The 24,121-nt window shown below is 39.2% G+C and overlaps 1 protein-coding gene across 1 annotated transcript in view; it reads left to right on the top strand.

The window, feature by feature from the left end:
- GLB1 (galactosidase beta 1) overlaps positions 1-24,121 on the top strand; it is an 821,644-nt gene that overhangs the window by 529,364 nt on the left and 268,159 nt on the right. The window contains exon 10 of the mRNA XM_053714505.1: positions 15,244-15,356. Within this exon, the coding sequence (XP_053570480.1) occupies positions 15,244-15,356 (113 nt within the window). The remainder of the gene's footprint in view (positions 1-15,243; positions 15,357-24,121) is intronic.

Raw genomic sequence — 24,121 nt, 5'->3', positions numbered from 1 at the left:
TGGCGCTTTTACTACGCATTAAAAATTCAGTCACAGTCTTCCTTATTCTCCCTGCATGATCCAGGACGTCTCTACAGAGCTCAGGGGTCTCCAAAACTAGTTTGAGGGAGGTAATCACTCACAGCAGACCTGTGAGACTGTGCTTTGACTGTGATAAAAACGTTATATATTTTATTATCCGTTTTTTGGTATTAAGGGGTTAATAATCCATTTGCTAATGGGTGCAATCCTTTGCTAAATTTATGCATTTCATGTGAAAAACTGATTGCTATAACTAATCCGGTTCATCGTTATTTCAACTGTGACAGTTTTTGTGTGCTTCTTAAAGGCACAGTAACGTTTTTTATATTGCTTGTAAATTCATTTGAAAAGTATTTTCCAAGCTTGCTAGTCTAATTGCTAGTTTGTTAAACATGTCTGACACAGAGGAATCTCTTTGTGCAATATGTTCTAAGGCCAATGTGGAGCCCAATAGAAATTTATGTACTAATTGCATTGATGCTACTTTAAATAAAAGCCAATCTGTACATGTTAAGAAAAATTCACCAGACAACGAGGGGGAAGTTATGCCGACTAACTTGCCTCACGTGTCAGTACCTGCATCTCCCGCTCAGGAGGTGCGTGATATTGTAACGCCAAGTACATCAGGGCGGCCATTACAAATCACTTTGCAAGACATGGCTAATGTTATGACTGAAGTTGTATCTAAATTGCCAGAACTTAGGGGTAAACGAGACCACTCTGGGGTGAGAACAGAGTGCGCTGATAATACTAGGGCCATGTCTGATACTGCGTCACAATTTGCAGAACATGAAGACGAAGAGCTTCATTCTGTGGGTGACGGATCTGATCCAAATAAACTGGATTCAGACATTTCAAATTTTAAATTTAAGCTTGAGAACCTCCGTGTGTTACTAGGGGAGGTGTTAGCGGCTCTGAATGATTGTAACACGGTTGCAATCCCAGAGAAAATATGTAGGTTGGATAAATATTTTGCGGTACCAACGTGTACTGACGTTTTTCCTATACCTAAAAGACTTACTGAAATTGTTAACAAGGAGTGGGATAGACCCGGTGTGCCTTTCTCACCCCCTCCTATATTCAGAAAAATGTTTCCAATAGACGCCACCACACGGGACTTATGGCAGACGGTCCCTAAGGTGGAGGGAGCAGTTTCTACTTTAGCTAAGCGTACCACTATCCCGGTGGAGGATAGCTGTGCCTTTTCAGATCCAATGGATAAAAAGTTAGAGGGTTACCTTAAGAAAATGTTTGTTCAACAAGGTTTTATATTGCAACCCCTTGCATGCATTGCGCCGGTCACGGCGGCGGCATTCTGGTTTGAGTCTCTGGAAGAGACCCTTGAAACAGCTCCATTGGATGAGATTACAAACAAGCTTAAAGCCCTTAAGCTAGCTAATTCATTTATTTCTGATGCCGTAGTACATCTAACTAAGCTTACGGCTAAGAATTCCGGTTTCGCCATTCAGGCGCGCAGAGCGCTGTGGCTAAAATCCTGGTCAGCCAATGTGACTTCTAAATCTAAATTGCTTAACATACCTTTCAAAGGGCAGACATTATTCGGGCCCGGTTTGAAAGAAATTATCGCTGACATTACTGGAGGTAAGGGCCATGCCCTGCCTCAAGACAGAGCCAAACCAAGGGCTAGACAGTCTAATTTTCGTGCCTTTCGTAACTTCAAGGCAAGAGCAGCATCAACTTCCTCCGCTCCAAAACAGGAAGGAACTGTTGCTCGCTACAGACAGGGCTGGAAACCTAACCAGACCTGGAACAAGGGCAAGCAGGCCAGAAAACCTGCTGCTGCCCCTAAGACAGCATGAAGTGAGGGCCCCCAATCCGGAAACGGATCTAGTAGGGGGCAGACTTTCTCTCTTCGCCCAGGCTTGGGCAAGAGATGTCCAGGATCCCTGGGTGTTAGAGATCATATCTCAGGGATATCTTCTGGACTTCAAAGCTTCTCCTCCAAAAGGGAGATTTCATCTTTCAAGGTTGTCAACAAACCAGATAAAGAAAGAGGCGTTTCTACGCTGTGTACAAGATCTTTTACTAATGGGAGTGATCCACCCGGTTCCGCGGTCGGAACATGGACAGGGGTTTTACTCAAATCTGTTTGTGGTTCCCAAGAAAGAAGGAACCTTCAGACCAATCTTGGATTTAAAGATCCTAAACAAATTCCTAAGAGTTCCATCGTTCAAAATGGAAACTATTCGGACAATCTTACCCATGATCCAAAAGGGTCAGTACATGACCACAGTGGATTTAAAGGATGCCTACCTTCACTTACCGATTCCCAAAGATCATTACCGGTACCTAAGGTTTGCCTTTCTAGACAGGCATTACCAGTTTGTAGCTCTTCCTTTCGGGTTAGCTACTGCTCCAAGAATCTTTACAAAGGTTCTGGGGTCTCTTCTGGCGGTACTAAGACCGCGAGGAATATCGGTAGCTCCGTACCTAGACGACATTCTGATACAAGCGTCAAGTTTCCAAACTGCCAAGTCTCATACAGAGTTAGTACTGGCATTTCTAAGGTCACATGGGTGGAAAGTGAACGAAGAAAAGAGTTCTCTATTGCCACTTACAAGAGTTCCCTTCTTAGGGACTCTTATAGATTCTGTAGAAATGAAGATTTATCTGACAGAGGTCAGGTTAACAAAACTTCTAAATGCTTGCCGGGTCCTTCATTCCATTCCACGCCCGTCAGTGGCTCAATGCATGGAGGTAATCGGCTTAATGGTAGCGGCAATGGACATAGTACCCTTTGCACGCCTGCATCTCAGACCACTGCAATTGTGCATGCTAAGTCAGTGGAATGGGGACTACTCAGATTTGTCCCCTATACTGAATCTGGATCAAGAGACCAGAAATTCTCTTCTATGGTGGCTCTCTCGGCCACATCTATCCAAGGGGATGCCTTTCAGCAGGCCAGATTGGACAATTGTAACAACAGACGCCAGCCTGATAGGTTGGGGCGCTGTCTGGAATTCCCTGAAGACTCAGGGATCTTGGACTCAGGAGGAGAGTCTCCTTCCCATAAATATTCTGGAATTAAGAGCAGTTTTCAATGCCCTTCTGGCTTGGCCTCAGTTAGCAACTCTGAGGTTCATCAGGTTTCAGTCGGACAACATCACGACTGTGGCTTACATCAACCATCAGGGAGGGACAAGGAGTTCCCTAGCAATGATGGAAGTCTCAAAGATAATTCACTGGGCAGAGTCTCACTCTTGCCACCTATCAGCGATCCACATCCCAGGCGTGGAGAACTGGGAAGCGGATTATCTAAGTCGCCAGACTTTTCATCCGGGGGAGTGGGAACTTCATCCGGAGGTCTTTGCCCAAATTCTTCGGCGTTGGGGCAAACCAGATCTGGATCTCATGGCTTCTCGCCAGAACGCCAAACTTCCTTATTACGGATCCAGGTCCAGAGACCCGGGAGCGGTTCTGATAGATGCTCTGACAGCACCTTGGGTCTTCAACATGGCTTATGTGTTTCCACCCTTCCCGATGCTTCCTCGATTGATTGCCAGGATCAAACAGGAGAGAGCATTGGTGATTCTAATAGCGCCTGCGTGGCCATGCAGGACCTGGTATGCAGACCTAGTGGACATGTCATCCTGTCCACCTTGGTCTCTACCTCTGAGACAGGACCTTCTGGTGCAGGGTCCTTTCAAACATCCAAATCTAATTTCTCTGAGGCTGACTGCATGGAGATTGAACGCTTGATTCTATCAAAGTGTGGATTCTCGGAGTCAGTGATTGATACCTTGATACAGGCTAGGAAGCCTGTTACCAGGAAAATTTACCATAAAATATGGCGCAAATACTTGCATTGGTGCGAATCCAAGAGTTACTCATGGAGTAAAGTTAGGATTCCTAGGATATTGTCCTTTCTACAAGAAGGTTTAGAAAAGGGTTTATCCGCTAGTTCGTTAAAGGGACAGATCTCAGCTTTGTCCATCCTTTTACACAAATGTCTGTCAGAAGTTCCAGACGTTCAGGCTTTTTGTCAGGCTTTGGCCAGGATTAAGCCTGTGTTTAAAACGGTTGCTCCGCCATGGAGTTTAAACTTAGTTCTTAACGTTTTACAGGGTGTTCCGTTTGAACCCCTTCATTCCATTGATATCAAACTGTTATCTTGGAAAGTTCTGTTTTTAATGGCTATTTCCTCGGCTCGAAGAGTCTCTGAGTTATCTGCCTTACGTTGTGATTCTCCTTATCTGATTTTCCATTCAGACAAGGTAGTTCTGCGTACTAAACCTGGGTTCTTACCTAAGGTAGTTACCAACAGTAATATCAATCAAGAGATTGTTGTTCCATCATTGTGCCCTAACCCTTCTTCAAAGAAGGAACGACTTCTGCACAATCTGGACGTTGTCCGTGCCCTGAAATTTTATTTACAGGCAACTAAAGATTTTCGACAAACTTCTTCCCTGTTTGTCGTGTATTCTGGACAGAGGAGAGGTCAAAAGGCTTCGGCCACCTCTCTCTCTTTTTGGCTTCGTAGCATAATACGTTTAGCCTATGAGACTGCTGGACAGCAGCCTCCGGAAAGAATTACAGCTCATTCTACCAGAGCTGTGGCTTCCACTTGGGCCTTTAAGAATGAGGCCTCTGTTGAACAGATTTGCAAGGCTGCGACTTGGTCTTCACTTCACACTTTTTCCAAATTTTACAAATTTGACACTTTTGCTTCTTCGGAGGCTATTTTTGGGAGAAAGGTTCTTCAGGCAGTGGTTCCTTCCGTGTAAAGAGCCTGCCTGTCCCTCCCGTCATCCGTGTACTTTTAGCTTTGGTATTGGTATCCCATAAGTAATGGATGACCCGTGGACTGACTACACTTAACAGGAGAAAACATAATTTATGCTTACCTGATAAATTCCTTTCTCCTGTAGTGTAGTCAGTCCACGGCCCGCCCTGTTTTTTATGGCAGGTCTAAATTTTAAATTATACTCCAGTCACCACTGCACCCTATAGTTTCTCCTTTCTCGTTTGGTTTTCGGTCGAATGACTGGGTATGACGTAGAGGGGAGGAGCTATATAGCAGCTCTGCTTGGGTGATCCTCTTGCACTTCCTGTTAGGGAGGAGTTATAATCCCATAAGTAATGGATGACCCGTGGACTGACTACACTACAGGAGAAAGAAATTTATCAGGTAAGCATAAATTATGTTTTTTAATTTAGTCACCCTACACCCTAAAGGTTTAAACGCAGAAATGGATTTAAACCATCTTATATAAATCCTTTTGTTCATTAATAGGTTCAAGAAAAAAATATTTTTAATTTATTCCTAATATTATTCACATACGTATATATGAGTAGCACTGGATTTTAACTGCACTAAAAGAAATATATTGTGCTGCTAGAGTAATGTAAAGAAATGTATATAATTATCTGAAGATCAGTAACAATTTATATGTATCCACCTATATGTATTCAAAGTATAACATGTAATGCCATCTAGAAAGAAACAGAGTGAACATGTTCATTTATCCTCTTAAAAAGTAAGAAACTGAATTGTACCAAATTGAAACAATCAAGTCCAGCACAGCTAGGGTTAAACATTAAACACATCCGGTATATAAGGCCGAAAAAATGAACCTTCAGACATCTTGCTAAAGGCCTGAGGGCTGAAACGTGTATAAGCTGCTGAAGGAATCATACAGAGTTTTTAATAAACACCTTCGAACTAAGACTGGGTGGGATTAAGGTTATTACAAAACCATTTCAACTAATTATTTTCCTGATTAAACCGCATGAAGAAGGCAAACCTATACACATAAGTAAACGTATCGACTATTATATTACTTCCCAGGGTTTCAACCCGTATCTTGTGTTTACACTGATAAGATTACACAGAGTTTGAATAGACCCAGATATTTGCTACTAGTAAAAAAGTAATATATGTCCATATCGAGATACATACTTAAGGTTTTTCTATGTAATCAAATCCAATACAACTACAGAGAATTCAAATCCGGATCGATAATTTCCATTGGCCGTTAAATCTAACCTCTGATTGGTCCACCGGTATCACATGATCAAAGAAACCGTGAAGGATCTGAACGGCCATCTCGCCACACTGTAACAGTGAGTCTAAGAACATTGTGCTATATAACTATTATTGGAACACCTCCAAGCATATAACAGGACGGATACAAATCCGATAAGAATATACACATTTATCACACTAAGGCCTAGATTTGGAGTTTGGCGGTAGCCGTGAAAACCAGCGTTAGAGGCTCCTAACGCTGGTTTTAGGCTAACTCCGGTATTTGGAGTCACTCAAAATAGGGTCTAACGCTCACTTTTCAGCCGCGACTTTTCCATACCGCAGATCCCCTTACGTAAATTGCGTATCCTATCTTTTCAATGGGATCTTTCTAACTCCGGTATTTAGAGTCGTGTCTGAAGTGAGCGTTAGAAATCTAACGACAAAACTCCAGCCGCAGAAAAAAGTCAGTAGTTAAGAGCTTTTTGGGCTAACACCGGTTCATAAAGCTCTTAACTACTGTACTCTAAAGTACACTAACACCCATAAACTACCTATGTACCCCTAAACCGAGGTCCCCCCACATCGCCGCCACTCGATTACATTTTTTTAACCCCTAATCTGCCGACCGCCATCTACGTTATACTTATGTACCCCTAATCTGCTGCGCCTAACACCGCCGACCCCTGTATTATATTTATTAACCTCTAATCTGCCCCCCACAACGTCGCCGCCAGCTACCTACAATAATTAACCCCTAATCTGCCGACCGCAAAGCGCCGCCACCTACATTATAGCTATGTACCCCTAATCTGCTGCCCCTAACACCGCCGACCCCTATATTATATTTATTAACCCCTAATCTGCCCCCCTCAACGTCGCCTCCACCTGCCTACACTTATTAACCCCTAATCTGCCGAGCGGACCGCACCGCTACTATAATAAAGTTATTAACCCCTAATCCGCCTCACTAACCCTATAATAAATAGTATTAACCCCTAATCTGCCCTCCCTAACATCGCCGACACCTAACTTCAATTATTAACCCCTAATCTGCCGACCGGAGCTCACCGCTATTCTAATAAATGTATTAACCCCTAAAGCTAAGTCTAACCCTAACACTAACACCCCCCTAACTTAAATATAATTTTAATCTAACGAAATTAATTAACTCTTATTAAATAAATTATTCCTATTTAAAGCTAAATACTTACCTGTAAAATAAACGCTAATATAGCTACAATATAAATTATAATTACATTGTAGCTATTTTAGGATTAATATTTATTTTACAGGCAACTTTGTGATTATTTTAACCAGGTACAATAGCTATTAAATAGTTAAGAACTATTTAATAGTTACCTAGTTAAAATAATAACAAAATTACCTGTAAAATAAATCCTAACCTAAGTTACAATTAAACCTAACACTATACTATCATTAAATTAATTAAATAAATACCTACAATTACCTACAATTAAACCTAACACTACACTATCAATACATTAATTAAATACAATATCTACAAATAACTACAATGATATAAACTAACTAAAGTACAAAAAATAAAAAAGAACTAAGTTACAAAAAATAAAAAAATATTTACAAACATAAGAAAAATCTTACAACAATTTTAAACTAATTACACCTACTCTAAGCCCCCTAATAAAATAACAGAGACCCCCAAAATAAAAAATGCCCTACCCTATTCTAAATTACTAAAGTTCAAAGCTCTTTTACCTTACCAGCCCTGAACAGGGCCCTTTGCGGGGCATGCCCCAAGAAGTTCAGCTCTTGCCTGTAAAAAAAAACATACAATACCCCCCCCCAACATTACAACCCACCACCCACATACCCCTAATCTAACCCAAACCCCCCTTAAATAAACCTAACACTAAGCCCCTGAAGATCATCCTACCTTGTCTTCACCTCACCAGGTATCACCGATCCGTCCTGGCTCCAAAATCTTCATCCAACCCAAGCGGGGGCTGGCGATCCATCATCCGGTGGCTGAAGAGGTCCAGAAGAGGCTCCAAAGTCTTCATCCTATCCGGGAAGAAGAGGCGATCCGGACCGGCAACCATCTTGATCCAAGCGGCATCTTCTATCTTCATCCGATGACGACCGGCTCCATCCTGAAGACCTCCACCGCGGACCCATCTTCTTCCGGCGACGTCCAACTGAAGAATGACGGTTCCTTTAAGGGACGTCATCCAAGATGGCGTCCCTCGAATTCCGATTGGCTGATTCAGATTGAGCTCGCATTCTATTGGCTGATCGGAACAGCCAATTGAATGCGAGCTCAATCTGATTGGCTGATTGGATCAGCCAATCGGATTGAACTTGATTCTGATTGGCTGATTCCATCAGCCAATCAGAATATTCCTACCTTAATTCCGATTGGCTGATAGAATCCTATCAGCCAATCGGAATTCGAGGGACGCCATCTTGGATGATGTCCCTTAAAGGAACCGTCATTCTTCAGTTGGACGTCGCCGGAAGAAGATGGGTCCGCGGTGGAGGTCTTCAGGATGGAGCCGGTCGTCATCGGATGAAGATAGAAGATGCCGCTTGGATCAAGATGGTTGCCGGTCCGGATCGCCTCTTCTTCCCGGATAGGATGAAGACTTTAGAGCCTCTTCTGGACCTCTTCAGCCACCGGATGATGGATCGCCAGCCCCCGCTTGGGTTGGATGAAGATTTTGGAGCCAGGACGTATCGGTGATACCTGGTGAGGTGAAGACAAGGTAGGATGATCTTCATGGGCTTAGTGTTAGGTTTATTTAAGGGGGGTTTGGGTTAGATTAGGGGTATGTGGGTGGTGGGTTGTAATGTTAGGGGGGGTATTGTATGGTTTTTTTTACAGGCAAAAGAGCTGAACTTCTTGGGGCATGCCCCGCAAAGGGCCCTGTTCAGGGCTGGTAAGGTAAAAGAGCTTTGAACTTTAGTAATTTAGAATAGGGTAGGGCATTTTTTATTTTGGGGGTCTTTGTTATTTTATTAGGGGGCTTAGAGTAGGTGTAATTAGTTTAAAATTGTTGTAAGATTTTTCTTATGTTTGTAAATATTTTTTTATTTTTTGTAACTTAGTTCTTTTTTATTTTTTGTACTTTAGTTAGTTTATATCATTGTAGTTATTTGTAGATATTGTATTTAATTAATGTATTGATAGTGTAGTGTTAGGTTTAATTGTAGGTAATTGTAGGTATTTTATTTAATTAATTTAATGATAGTATAGTGTTAGGTTTAATTGTAACTTAGGTTAGGATTTATTTTACAGGTAATTTTGTAATTATTTTAACTAGGTAACTATTAAATAGTTCTTAACTATTTAATAGCTATTGTACCTGGTTAAAATAATTACAAAGTTGCCTGTAAAATAAATATTAATCCTAAAATAGCTACAATGTAATTATAATTTATATTGTAGCTATATTAGGATTTATTTTACAGGTAAGTATTTAGCTTTAAATAGGAATAATTTATTTAATAAGAGTTAATTAATTTCGTTAGATTAAAATTATATTTAATTTAGGGGGGTGTTAGTGTTAGGGTTAGACTTAGCTTTAGGGGTTAATACATTTATTAGAATAGCGGTGAGCTCCGGTCGGCAGATTAGGGGTTAATAATTGAAGTTAGGCGTCGGCGATGTTAGGGAGGGCAGATTAGGGGTTAATACTATTTATTATAGGGTTAGTGAGGCGGAACTTTATTATAGTAGTGGTGCGGTCCACTCGGCAGATTAGGGGTTAATAAGTGTAGGCAGGTGGGGGCGACGTTGTGGGCGGCAGATTAGGGGTTAATAAATATAATATAGGGGTCGGCGGTGTTAGGGGCAGCAGATTAGGGGTACATAGGGATAAAGTAGGTTGCGGCGGTGTACGGAGCGGCAGATTAGGGGTTATAAAAATATGCAGGGGTCAGCGATAGCGGGGGCGGCAGAATAGGGGTTAATAAGTGTAAGGTTAGGGGTGTTTAGACTCGGGGTACATGTTAGGGTGTTAGGTGCAGACGTAGGAAGTGTTTCCTCATAGACAACAATGGGGCTGCGTTAAGAGCTGAACGCGGCTTTTTTGCAGGTGTTAGGTTTTTTTTCAGCTCAAACAGCCCCATTGTTTTCTATGGGGGAATCGAGCACGAGCACGTTTTTGAGGCTGGCCGCGTCCGTAAGCAACTCTGGTATCGAGAGTTGAAACTGCGTTAAAAATGCTCTACGCTCCTTTTTTGGAGCCTAACGCAGCCTTTATGTGGACTCTCAATACCAGAGTTATTTTTATGGTGCGGCCAGAAAAAAGCCGGCGTTAGCTACGCGGGTCCTTACCAACAAAACTCCAAATCTAGCCGTAAGTGTTTTTATGGACTTTGGGTACATTTTTTATTCCATGTTTTTTTTATGTTTAACATGTACACTTACCATATGGATGCATCTTTAGCTACTATATGTAAAATTGTAATATATATTACATATTTGAATACTGGGATAAGCTTTTTAGCGCCAACCTCTTTTTTGTTTAAATTGCTATATTTACCGCTGTAAGTTAGGAGAGGTTTTTTTACTTTTTATTCACACAGAGGCTATTGGGTTGCTTTGTGCTTACTATAATGATAGCTTTCCAGACCTTTATAAATATGTATACAGACAGAGAGAAGTGCACTCACAGGAATGAACAACTGTCTCAATTCCATTGTTAGCCTGTTCTATGGCAATTTAGCACCTGGGTGCAGATTTTTATTGTATATTGTGTGTGTATATATATATACTGTGTGTGTGTATATATGTATATATATATATATATATATATATATATATATATATATATACAATTTTCTGTATAACAAAGTTCATAGTAAAAGTACCTAACAATATTATATGTCCCAGAACCTTTACTTTTTCTCATCCCTATCTTTATATGTATAGCTTTGATCCCAACACAGCAGTACCAAAATATGACCCAGAGAGTTTGAGAGTAAACAAGGATGATTACAAAAAATAAATTTTCTTTCGAAAGGTAGGGAGAGTCCTTGACTTAATTCCTTACTGTTGGAAATATCAACACCTGGCCACCAGGAGGAGGCAAAGACACCCCACCCAAATGCTTAAATATCCCTCCCACTTCCCCCATCCCCCCAGTCATTCTTTGTCTTTCGTCACTAGAGGAGGATGGCAGAGAAGTGTCAGAAGATACAGATAGTCCTTTAATGGGTATTTTCCCTTCAAGAGAGGACTGTAGCTTGAAGTAGTTATGTAAACCTCTCAGTGAGAGTATTGATGAAAGTTAGAGTCTGGTGATGCAGGGTAAGTTTTTCTGCGAATTGATCTAGACTATCTTAACACCTCCTGGGTAACCAGTGTTTGAGTTACACTGTTTTCCCTCTCTCACTCAGGTCCCTGTCAGAACACCGCAGAGAGACTGTCACACCATGAAAAGCTGTGTCTGTTCCACAGCATCGATCCTGGAGGGAAAGTAATTTTAATTTGCTTAGGGGAAAGTACCTAGTAGGTTTATTTTTCCCCTCTAAGGTTTATACAGGGACTCCTTTTGGTCACAGTGTGACACTTTGTAGCCTCTATAGGATCTGGGGTTAATATCTCCTTCGTTTTGGAGATTATTTTGTAGGAACAGTTTGAGGACTTAGTGTGCTGCTTAACTCCTTATAGGAGCACGTGTGAAAGGTTATGGCTCATAAAAGGCTTGGGTCTTGTTCTAAAGTCTAGGAAGGGAGCTAGATCTGTTAACCCCTATAACATAATTAGCCCCTCTGAGCCGTCCACCTCTCAGGACTCAGTTGTCCAGGAGATGTCTACCCTCACTCCACAACCTGTTTCACATACAGTTCCCCGCGGCATACCTATTCCTCCTGTTGGAGGTTTGTTTTTTTCCAGGAAATTTTACTTCGCAGTTACAATCTGCTGTGTCCGTGGCCCTGAGTGCCTTACCTATCACTGGAAAGCGCAAGAGAAAGTTTAAGCATAGCTCTACTGATATATCTAATTTTCAATTTGATTTAACCAGTATGTCTTCGCTCTCTGTGGATGAGTTAACCTCTGTAGCATCAGAAGGTGAACTTTCGGAGTCAGAGATTTCAGAAGCTAAGCTTCTGAGGAGCCCAACTTCAGATTTAAAATTTAACATAGTTTTCTTTTAAAGGAGGTTGTATATAAACTAGAGGTTCCCGAAGCTAAGCTTCCTGAGGAACCTAAGATTCCAAAATTAGAGTCTTTGAAGACATGGCGACCATTATTAGCAACAAATGGGAAAGGATTGGAACACCTTTTTCCCCATCTTCAACTTTTAAGAAACTATTTCCAGTTCCTGACTCTCAGCTGAAACTGTGGAGTTCCATCCCTAAGGTGGATGGAGCCATTTCGACGCTCGCCAAGCGTACTACTATCCCTCTAGAAGATAGTTCTTTCTTTAGGGAACCTATGGATAAAAAGTTGTAAAGTTATTTGAGAAGAATGTTCCAACATATGGCGTTTTGGTACCAGTCTGCAGCAGCGGGGGCAGCCACCTATTGGTGTGACTCTCTGTCAAAACTTATTGAGGTAGAATCTCCCCTTGAGAATATTCAGGATAGGATTAAGGCTTTGAGGATAGCAAACTCCTTTATCTGTGATGCAAATATGCAGATTGTCTTCAGGTTTTGCGGTCCTAGCTCACAGCGCTCTCTGGTTGAAGTCTTGATCCGCGGATATGGTCTCTAAATCCAGACTCCTTTCATTACCATTGAAGGGGAAGATTTTATTTGGACCAGATCTGGACTTCATCATTTCTACGGTTACTAGAAAGGTGCTTTCCTACCTCAGAACAAGAAGAACAGAACTAAGGGATGGCAGAACTCAATCATCCTCCAAGCCTGGGCAGCCCAAGGGTACTTAGAAGCCTGCTCAGTCCTGGAAGAAGTCCAAACAGACCAAGAGCCCGCAGATAACACATCTGCATGAAGGGACGGCCCCCAATCCGGGATTGGATCGAGTAGGGGCAGACTGACGTTTTTTCTCAGACGCCTGGTTTCAGGACGTTAAGGATCCTTTGGTGTTAGAAGTTGTATCTCTAGTATACAGGATAGGATTCAAATCTCATCCACCCAGGGGCAGGTTTCCTTCTCTCCAGACTGTCTCCAAGACCAGATAAGAGGACAGCCTTTTTAGATTGCGTACAGGATCTATCCTTCTTAGGAGTAATCATTCTGGTACCTCTATCAGAAAGAGGACTAGGGTTTTATTCAAACCTCTTTGTGGGTCCCAAAGAGGAGGGAACTTTTCGTCCAATTCTGGACTTGAAGTGTCTCAAAAGTTAAGAGTCCCTTCCTTCAAGATTGAGACTATGAGATCGATCCTTCCTCTGATTCAGAAAGGACATTTCATGGCTACTATCGATCTGAAGGATGCATACCTTCATATTCCGATCCACAAGGATCATTTTCAGTTCCTGAGGTTTGCCTTTCTGGATCAGCACTCCCAGTTCATAGCACTTCTGTTTGGCTTAGCTACTGCTCCCAGAATATTTACAAAACTTCTGGATGCTCTTCTAGCTATGGCCAGAACCCAGGGTATTGCAGCAGCGCCTTACCTGGATGATATCTTGGTACAGGCTCCATCTTTTCGTTTGGCAAGGGAACACTCAGATTTTATTCTGAGTCTTCTTCGGTCACATGGATGGAAGATAAATCTGGAAAAGAGTTCTCTAACTCTCAGTACCATGGTGGTTTTTCTAGGTACAGTCATAGACTCGGTATCCATGAATATCTTTCTAACAGATCAGAGATGATGCAAGCTGGTGGCAGTGTGTCTTGCCCTCCAGGCCTTCTCAAGGCCTTTCGGTGGCCCAGTGCATGGAGGTGGTTGGGCTCATGGTGTCTTGTATGGACATTATTCCTTTTGCTAGATTCCATCAGACCTCTACAACTATGCATGTTGAGACAATGGAACGGCGACCACTCAGACCTGTCTCAACAGATCGTCTTGGACAGCCTGACGAGAGACTCTCTGGTGGCTCTGTCAAGATCACCTATCTCTAGGCACGTGCTTCTTGAGACCGTCCTGGGAAATTATGACTACGGACGCCAGTCTCTATGGCTGGGGAGCTGTTTGGTGTTCCAGGAAGGCTCAGGGGTTATGGACTCAGGAGGAATCCACCCTTCCGATCAATATCCTGGAACTTCGGGCAATTTTCAATACGCTAAAGTCATGGCCCAAACTAAGTTTGGCCCAGTATATCAGATTCCAATCAGACAATATAACTTCAGTCGCTTACTTCAACCATCAGAGAGGAACGAGAAGTTCCTTAGCGATGAGGGAGGTGTCTCAAATCTAAGAATGGGCAGAAGCCCACAACTGCATTCTGTCAGCGATCCACATCCTGGGAGTGGAGAACTGGGAAGTGGACAATCCTTTTACCCGGGGGAATGGTCCCTCCACCCCGAGGTGTTTGCAGAGATTTACCACAGATGGGGGATGCCAGAGATCGATCTCATTGATTCTCGTCTCAATGCCAAGCTACCCAGGTAGGGGTCGAGATTAAGGGATCCTCAAGCAGAATTAGTAGACGCTCTCGCCGTTCCGTGGAGGTTCAGACTCATATATATTTTCCTCCATTGGCTTTTCTCCCTTGTGTAGTAACTTGCATCAAGCAGGAGCAGGCCTATGTGATTCTGATAGCACCATCCTATTTAAGCCTTTGGCTGGGGTGTCTTTGCCTCCTCCTGGTGGCCAGTTGTTGATAGTCCCAACAGTAAGGAATTAAGTTGTGGACTCTCCCTGCCAGGAAAGAAAGGAATCTATCTGGTAAGCATACATTTTGTTTGTTCACACTTCGAACTAGTCATATGAATGCTCAACCAGTCATGCAGTAATTTTATTCTGCCAATGAATCTTGTCTGACCTAGCTTTACTATAATTGAGGTATAAATGGAAGAGTTATATATAGAAGCATACAGGCAAATCTGAAGGGTAAGAATATAAACCGAGTTATACGTGATTATGACTGTTCGTTAAAAAGAATAAAATGTTTTTTTGGATAGACTATATTTAAATAGATTCCGCTAATTTCTCTCTCTCTCAAAGTTATATCTACCGGTAAAACATGGGAAACAATGTATGAATGATAAAATATCTGTGAATTGTGGAATTTAAAACCAAAGGTGAACAACTACATTATTTCACCAATCATTATTTTAAATTACTTTTTATTTGACCATATTATATTGATTTTTGTATTTCATTCTTCATCTAGGGGCAAACACACCATATGAGCCACAGCCTACCAGCTATGATTATGATGCACCTTTATCTGAAGCTGGTGATCTTACTGATAAATATTTTGCAATCAGAGATGTCATTAAAAAGGTATTTTTTTTAGAACTTATTTGTATTGAGTTTTGTGTTCTTTAGTGTTGTGTTTGCCAATAACAAAGTCCCATTGATTGTTAAATAAATTCTAATAGGTGTGTGTGCATATATGTACAAATTCCCAAGACCCAAACTTATTTTTAAATCCAAACCTTTTAATTAATATTTTAAAAAAATAAGATTACAATTAATAAACTAAAATTACTGTATGTAATAGACACTGCTATGAAGAAAAATATGCAACGATATTGATATAAAAATTCAGTATAAAACCTTTTAAAAACTTCCTTAGAAGCTCTTAGTTTAGCACTTTTGATGAGGTTAGGCTGGAACACCCTGTGAAAGGGGCTGGGAAATCAGGATGAGCAGACTCCCCCATCCCTGCATTTGAAAAGACACATTAGTCAAACAGGAGCAAGCTTGAATCTGTAGACAGCAGTAAACATCTAAAACTTTGCAGCTTGATTAGGAGTCTGAAAATAAGCACAATGTTATTTAGAAAATAAGCAAAACTATACATTATTACAAAAGCACTCCCAGATAGGCTATCTAAATTAATCATCTACAAAACATTTATGAAAGGTAAAATCTAGTAAGTCACCATCTATTCTCCCTGTGTTTTTGGTTTGGTTCTATATTATATATATATATATATATATATATATATATATATATATATATATATATATATTTATTTAAAATAACAAATATTACCTTTCCGATGGTACTATGTATACAAAATTATTAAAAATGATATAAAACAACCGTTAGGTTGCATGTATAAGCATTGTGCATGACATGTAAATATTGCCATAATGATATAACATACTGTTGTTTGCATTTTGGTTCCATCCAAACTCCAAATGCAAATATACTGCACAAATATTCCAAAACCCAAACAATTCCGAAATCCAAACTTTAACTTTTCCGGTCCCAAGCTATTCGGATAAAGGGTTTTCTACATATATATATATTTATCAGAATCTGTTCAGGTTCTGCAACTCCCTTGCTGCTTTGAAACAGATTGTTTCTCTTTTGCACCTAACTGAAAAGTCTGAAGCCTTCTCACAACTGATGTTTAGAGAGATTTTTGTTTTGTTTTGTTGCTACAGTTGTCAGACTTCTATCTATGTTAATGAGGCAATTTTAGATTTCCCCCCCCCCCCCCACCACCACCACACAAAAATGGAGCTATGTTTTTTTTTCTGTCTTGGTTGGGATTTTAGTTATTAAACCACTGAGGTCTGGCAGTAGTTCCCAGTCAATTCTGATGTTTATTATAAGCAGTTGCCCCTTTCATCTTTCAACTTTTTGAAGTAGCCATGAACCCAGGAGTATTTATCAAGCTAAAGGTCCACTGAGGGCAGTTTCCTGAGGGGGGAAAAAAAGGAAAAATATATTTTTTTATATTTCACTTTTTAGGCAATATTCTGCTATTGCCGCTTTAGTTTACCAAGCTTCACTTATTGAAAATTCTTCACCAGTTCTTATGCTGTTGTTTCTAGAAGATGCCATTTCCCAGTATCCTTTTTTTAACAGGGTGTGATGCTTTTTTTGCAGACCAGGAATTGTTGCACCTAGCTTTTTGGTTCCTCCACCCTTTATTACTTCAAGTTTTTTTGTTTTGTTTTTACTTTTTTTTGCTAGTTTCTACAAGTAAGGTGACTTTTCTGGCAGTTATTTCTTTCTGTTCTCAGAAACGTTGGTTTCCTCAGCCCTGGGTTTAGTACATGAGACATTAAGTTGCTTAAATTTTATCAGTTAAGACTTAGAAGTTTGTATTTTATATACAGTTGTAAATGTATTGCTCTTTGGAATGTCATTTGCAGTAATGTATATCATGCAGGTTCTGTACACTATTATGCTATACAATTACATTATAATATAATTGCTAAAATATGTTTTTGTTCATTGCATGTTCAGCAGCACAAATAATAATTTTTGCAGAACTTCTGTCTCTGTAGATATGCAAGACATTACATGTCCTATTTTATTTGTGTACACAATTCTATACTATAAACCCCACTAGGTATATACCTTTCATACATTGTACTCTGCGTGTTTATTTCCAAATGCAGTCCTGCAGATTTTATCTGTATTTTGATACAACAGTGGAGATCCTTTAGAGATAAGATCTATTGGTATCTCTTATATACCTGTTTAATATGTAATTTATATGTACAAAGTTTCTTTCATGGAGATACTGAACATTGGTCATGAATAGTTTTACTATCAGTAGAGATCTATTGGTATCTCTTTTATACCATTGTATAAGTGATTTATATGTATGCACATACATTAAAAATGCAGGTACTGAGCATAAATTATGGATATTTGCATTCCAAAAGAAAGAAGCACACTCACAGGGATGAACAACCAACTCAATAACATTTTTAGCCTGTTCTATGGCGATTTACCACCTGGGTGCAGCTTCTTTTTAACTCAGTAATGCTTTTCACCGAGTAGTATATCAGTTTGATCCCACCTATTAAGGTCAGTCTAGCGCTGAAATATCAAGCAATTTCTCTCTGAACAAGGAACACGTCAACTTCAGATGATCGTTTTGGCCTTCATTGGGTCTCGTCAGTGAGGTGTTCAGTACGCGACTTGTAATTTAGGCAATAGAAAGAAGCACACTCACAAGAACGAACAACCAGCTATAATAATTTTATTTTATTTTATTTTAGCATATGTTCCATAATACATAATGAAACTAGTAATTCAGCTAAGGGGGATAGATTTTTAAATGTTCTCAGGGATAACTTCTTGTCACAATTAATAGAGGAGCCAACTAGGAGTAAAGCTATATTGGATTTAGTGCTATCAAACAATACAGATATAATATCAAACATAGAAATCAAAGAACATTTGGGTAACAGTGATCATAACATGGTCACATTTGAAATCTCTTTTCATATGCAGTGTTTTAAAGGCTTAACTAAGACTTTTAATTTCAAGAAAGCAAAATTCAACGATTTAAGGAAATCATTAAATAATATAAATTGGGACAATGTATTTTCTAATAAAAATACAGAGGATAAATGGATAATATTTAAAAATTTGTTAAATAAATATACATATCAATACATACCATATGGTTATAAAAATAAAAATAAAAAAAATAAGCCGTTATGGCTAAATATAAATGTGTTAAAAGAAATTAGGAAAAAACGTAGGGCATTTAAATTATTAAAAGAAAATAGTACAGACTCAGCATACAATATTTATAAGGAATGTAACAAAGCATGCAAAAAAACAATCAAATTAGCCAAAATTGAATATGAAAAATTAATTGCCAAGGATTCTAAGTCTAACCCTAAAAGGTTCTTTAAGTACATAAATAGCAAAAAATCTAAGAAGGATAATATAGGTACATTAAAATGTGTGGAGGGTAGCATGATAAATAATGACAGGGAGAAGGCTGAGGTACTAAACCAGTTTTTTTCTTCAGTATACACAAGAGAGGAACCATTGAATGATACTTTGGAACAGAATAGAACATGCCAGTCCATACCACTAACTGGGTTTTGTTTAGAGGATATCAGGAAAAAACTAAAAAATATTAAGGTAAATAAAACTCCAGGCCCAGATGGAATACACCCAAGGGTGTTAAGGGAACTTAGCACTGTTATAGACAAACCTTTACTCTTAATTTTTCAAGACTCATTATCCTCAGGCATGGTACCCCAGGATTGGCGTAAAGCTGATGTGGTGCCACTCTTCAAAAAGGGAAGCAGGGATGATCCAGGAAGCTATAGACCAGTTAGTCTGACATCAATAGTGGGGAAGATATTTGAAGGGATTATAAGGGATTATATTGATGAGCATATTCGTGTAAACAAGATTATGAGTTCTAATCAGCATGGCTTTAGGAGAAATAGATCATGTCAAACTAATCTAATTAGATTCTACGAGGAAGTAAGTAAAAATATAGATAAAGGGGAATCAGTTGATGTGATATACTTAGATTTTGCAAAGGCATTTGATACAGTGCCACATGAGAGATTAATGCACAAAATTAAGGGACTGGGAATAGCTGAAAATGTTAGCTCATGGATAAATAACTGGATAAAAGATAGGGAGCAACGAGTAGCAGTAAATGGATCATACTCAGATTGGACAAAGGTAATCAGTGGCGTCCCCCAGGGATCAGTACTGGGCCCTGTTCTTTTTAATATTTTTATAAATGACTTGGAGCAAGGATTAAATAGCGACATCTCTATTTTTGCAGATGATACTAAGTTAAGTAAGGTCATTAGGTCAGAGCAGGATGAACTCTCTTTGCAAAGGGATTTGCTAAAATTAGAACTATGGGCAAGTGAATGGAAAATGAGATTTAATACGGAAAAATGTAAGGTTCTACATTTTGGAAGTAAAAATAAGCAGGCTATGTATTTTTTAAATGGGACAAGACTTAGCCAAACACAGGAGGAAAGGGATTTGGGAGTAGTAATAGATAACAAGCTAAAGATGAGTGCACAATGCAGGGCAGCGGCTTCAAAGGCTAATAAGATACTAGCATGTATTAAAAGAGGCATTGATTCAAGGGAGGAAAGCATAATTCTGTCATTATATAAAGCCCTGGTAAGACCTCACCTTGAGTTTGGAGTGCAGTTCTGGGGACCGATTGCTAAAAAAGATATTGCAGAACTAGAAAAAGTTCAGAGAAGGGCCACAAAGCTAATAAGGGGATTGGAGAAATTAACCTATGAGGAGAGGCTAGCCAAACTGGGTCTGTTCTCTTTAGAAAAAAGGCGCTTGAGAGGTGACATGATTACTTTATATAAATATATTCAAGGCCCATATACAGAGATGGCAGAAGCTCTTTTTATTCCAAGAAAATTGGTTCTGACAAGAGGTCATAATTTAAGGTTGGAGGAAAGGAGATTTAATCTCCTGCAACGGAAACGTTTTTTCACTGTAAGAGCAATAAAATTGTGGAACTCATTACCAAAGGAGGTAGTGAATGCCAATACCATAGATACATTTAAAAATAGTCTGGATAAATTTCTGTATATAAACAAAATTCATGGATATGATTGCTAGTATTAAATGGGTCACATTTTAATGGGGTTATTTAAGCTTAACTGGAGCTTTTTGTAAGTATTTTAGATTTGTATAGGTTGAACTCGATGGACTTCAGTCTTTTTTCAACCTTATCTACTATGTTACTATGTTACATCAACAAAGTCCAAAAAGACATAACATAAGCGAATAGCAATGTTTATACATTGTACAAAGAATACCCTAATATGATTATCAATTATTTTCCTTAGGTTTAACAATACGGTTCCTTGACGTATGTTTTGAAAGTTTTCTTAATTCTCTTCACAGTTACCTAAAAACTATAGGTACCATACTTAATTTTTAACCTTGTTGGAGGGGGGGTGAAAGGGAAAGGGAGAGAAGGAAGAAAAAAAAATGTCTAATATAATAGGGAGGGAGAGTGGAGGAGAAGAGCAATCATCCCAGCCATGAGTTTGGAAAATGCCCTGCATAAATATTTTGTTGAGCATAGTCTGAGTTAAGGAATGGTTTAACTAGTTGCACTATGGAGGCCCCTGGAAAGGATTGGATTATGACAAACCATTTTGTGAAGTAGTTTTTTGAAGTAATTAGGGTTTTGCAAATTAATTTGCTCAAGTGTTATTTGTAAAGTTACTGCTTCTTTGAATTCTATCAATTTTGGAGCCTGTCACGCTTTCCATGTTCGCAAGATGAGATTGCGTGCCAATAACACTAACGTATTAATTTTAAATTTTTTGGAGTCACCTGCATGTTTAAACAAGAAAATTGCCTCGTAAGCTGATATTTCGAGTTCCAGTACGAGCTTTGTATTGATCTAGTAATTAATTTTACCTCAAAATTGAGAGATTTTGGGACAAGACCAAAAGCAATTAAATAAATCTTTGTGTGGGACACCACATCTTGTACAGTAACTAGGTTTGTTATATTATTTAGATTACAATATTAATTATGACTATCTCGGCAGTAACCTCCAACGTGTTAGTATATATATATATATATATTTTTTTTATATATATTTATAGGTTACAAAATAATTTACTAGTGTCTCATCGGTAATCTCCCATATATTTGTATTATTTTACAATAGTTATAATCCGGTGATATCTTTTTAAACACAGCGAATTATATTTGTGGAGTAAATAGGATTCAGTTTAAAAATATATATACAGATTTATTACACATTAAACAAGATACTAACAAGTGATATACAATTTAATTATACACAAAACAGACTCTCTGATACAATATGAAATAAAATCTACTATTTTGCTTAGTTTTTAACCCTATGGGTACAAATCTAACAGTGAAATCTATTACAAAGTAAAGTGAACCAGCATGGACCAATTATGCAGTATATTTTACTAACAAACGGTTATTTATTATAATCTTAGCCAAATATTATCATTAAAATTTGGTTTTGGTAACTTAAAAATACAATGCAATTAGTCAGATTCAGAATATCTACAGCCAAAGAAACGCATAAAAACCTCTCTAATTCCTCAGCAAGTCTCAAATTTAAGGAATATAATTTAATACGGAAAAATGCAAGGTTCTACATTTTGGAAGTAAAAATAAGCAGGCAACGTATTTTTTAAATAAGACAAGACTTAGCCAAACAGAGGAGGAATGGGATTTTGGAGTAGTAATAAATAACAAGCTAAAGATGGGTGCACAATGCAGGGCAGCGGCTTCAAAGGCTAATAAGATACCAGCATGTATTAAAAGAGGCATTGATTCAAAGGAGGAAAGCATAATTCTGTCACTATATAAAGCCCTGGTAAGACCTCACCTTGAGTATGGAGTGCAGTTCTAGGGACCAATCGCAAAAAAAGATATTGCAGAACTAGAAAAAGTTCAGAGAAGGGCCACAAAGCTAATAAGGGGTTTGGAGAATTTAAGCTATGAGGAGAGGCTAGCCAAACTGGGTCTTTTTTCTTTAGAAAAAAGGCGCTTGCGAGGTGACATGATTACTTTATATAAATATATTCAAGGCCCATGTACATAGATGGCAGAAGCTCTGTTTATTCCAAGAAAATTGTTTGTGACAAGAGGTCACAATTTAAGGTTAGAGGAAAGGAGATTTAATCTCCTGCAACGGAAACATTTTCTCCAACATAGGTGTGTCCGGTCCACGGCGTCATCCTTACTTGTGGGATATTCTCTTCCCCAACAGGAAATGGCAAAGAGCCCAGCAAAGCTGGTCACATGATCCCTCCTAGGCTCCGCCTTCCCCAGTCATTCTCTTTGCCGTTGCACAGGCAACATCTCCACGGAGATGGCTAAGAGTTTTTTGGTGTTTAAATGTAGTTTTTATTCTTCAATCAAGAGTTTGTTATTTTAAAATAGTGCTGGTATGTACTATTTACTCTGAAACAGAAAGGAGATGAAGATTTCTGTTTGTAAGAGGAAAATGATTTTAGCAACCGTTACTAAAATCGATGGCTGTTTCCACACAGGACTGTTGAGATGAATTAACTTCAGTTGGGGGAAACAGTGAGCAGACTTTTGCTGCTTGAGGTATGACACATTTCTAACAAGACTTGGTAATGCTGGAAGCTGTCATTTTCCCTATGGGATCCGGTAAGCCATTTTCTTAATTTTTAATATAAGAATAAAGAAACATAGAAACATAGATATTGACGGCAGATAAGAGCCATAGGCCCAGCAAGTCTGCCCCACCTTACCTAAAGGGCTTCACAAGGGCTTTAAAGACTGGTAGACATTTTTCTGGGCTAAAACGATTACTTTATAAGCATATTTAATGGTTTATAACTTTGGAGAGTTATTTTAATCTTGGGAATTCTGTTAAAAAAACGGCAGGCACTGTATTGGACACCTTTTTCACTGGGGCCTTTTCTAGTCATAGGCAGAGCCTCATTTTCGCGCCACTAATGCGCAGTTGTTTTTGAGAAGCAAGGCATGCAGATGCATGTGTGAGGAGCTCAGATCCACTGAAAAAGCTTATTGAAGGCGTCATTTGGTATCGTATTCCCCTCTGGGCTTGGTTGGGTCTCAGCAAAGCAGATACCAGGGACTGTATAGGGGTTAAATGTAAAAACGGCTCCGGTTCCGTTATTTTAAGAGTTAAAGCTTTCAAATTTGGTGTGCAATACTTTTAAGGCTTTAAGACACTGTGGTGAAATTTTGGTGAATTTTGAACAATTCCTTCATACTTTTTCGCATATTCAGTAATAAAGTGTGTTCAGTTTAAAATTTAAAAAGACAGTAACGGTTTTATTTTAAAACGTTTTTTGTGCTTTGTTATCAAGTTTATGCCTATTAACATGTCTGAACTATCAGATAGACGATGTTCTGTTTGTTCGGAAGCCAAGGTTCCTTTCCATTTAAATATATGTGATGAATGTGACAAACAAAGTAGGGACAATGATGCCACTGATAATAATGTTGCCCAAAATGATTCCTTAAGTGAGGGGAGTAAGCATGGTACTGCATCATCTCCTTCCATGTCTACACCAGTCTTGCCCACTCAGGAGGTCCCTAGTGCATCTAGTGCGCCAATCCTCCTTACTATGCAACAATTAACGGCTGTAATGGATAATTCTATTAAAAACATTTTAGCCAAAATGCCCACTTATCAGCGAAAGTGTGACTGCTCTGTTTTAGATACTGAAGAGCATGAGGACGCTGATGATAATGGTTCTGACATGCCCTTACACCAGTCTGAAGGGGCCAGGGAGGTTTTGTCTGAGGGAGAAATTTCAGATTCAGGAAAA

Source organism: Bombina bombina, chromosome 5 (genome assembly GCF_027579735.1).
Source record: "Bombina bombina isolate aBomBom1 chromosome 5, aBomBom1.pri, whole genome shotgun sequence".
Lineage (NCBI taxonomy): Eukaryota > Metazoa > Chordata > Amphibia > Anura > Bombinatoridae > Bombina > Bombina bombina.
This window is presented reverse-complemented; position numbering and strand designations above follow the sequence as displayed.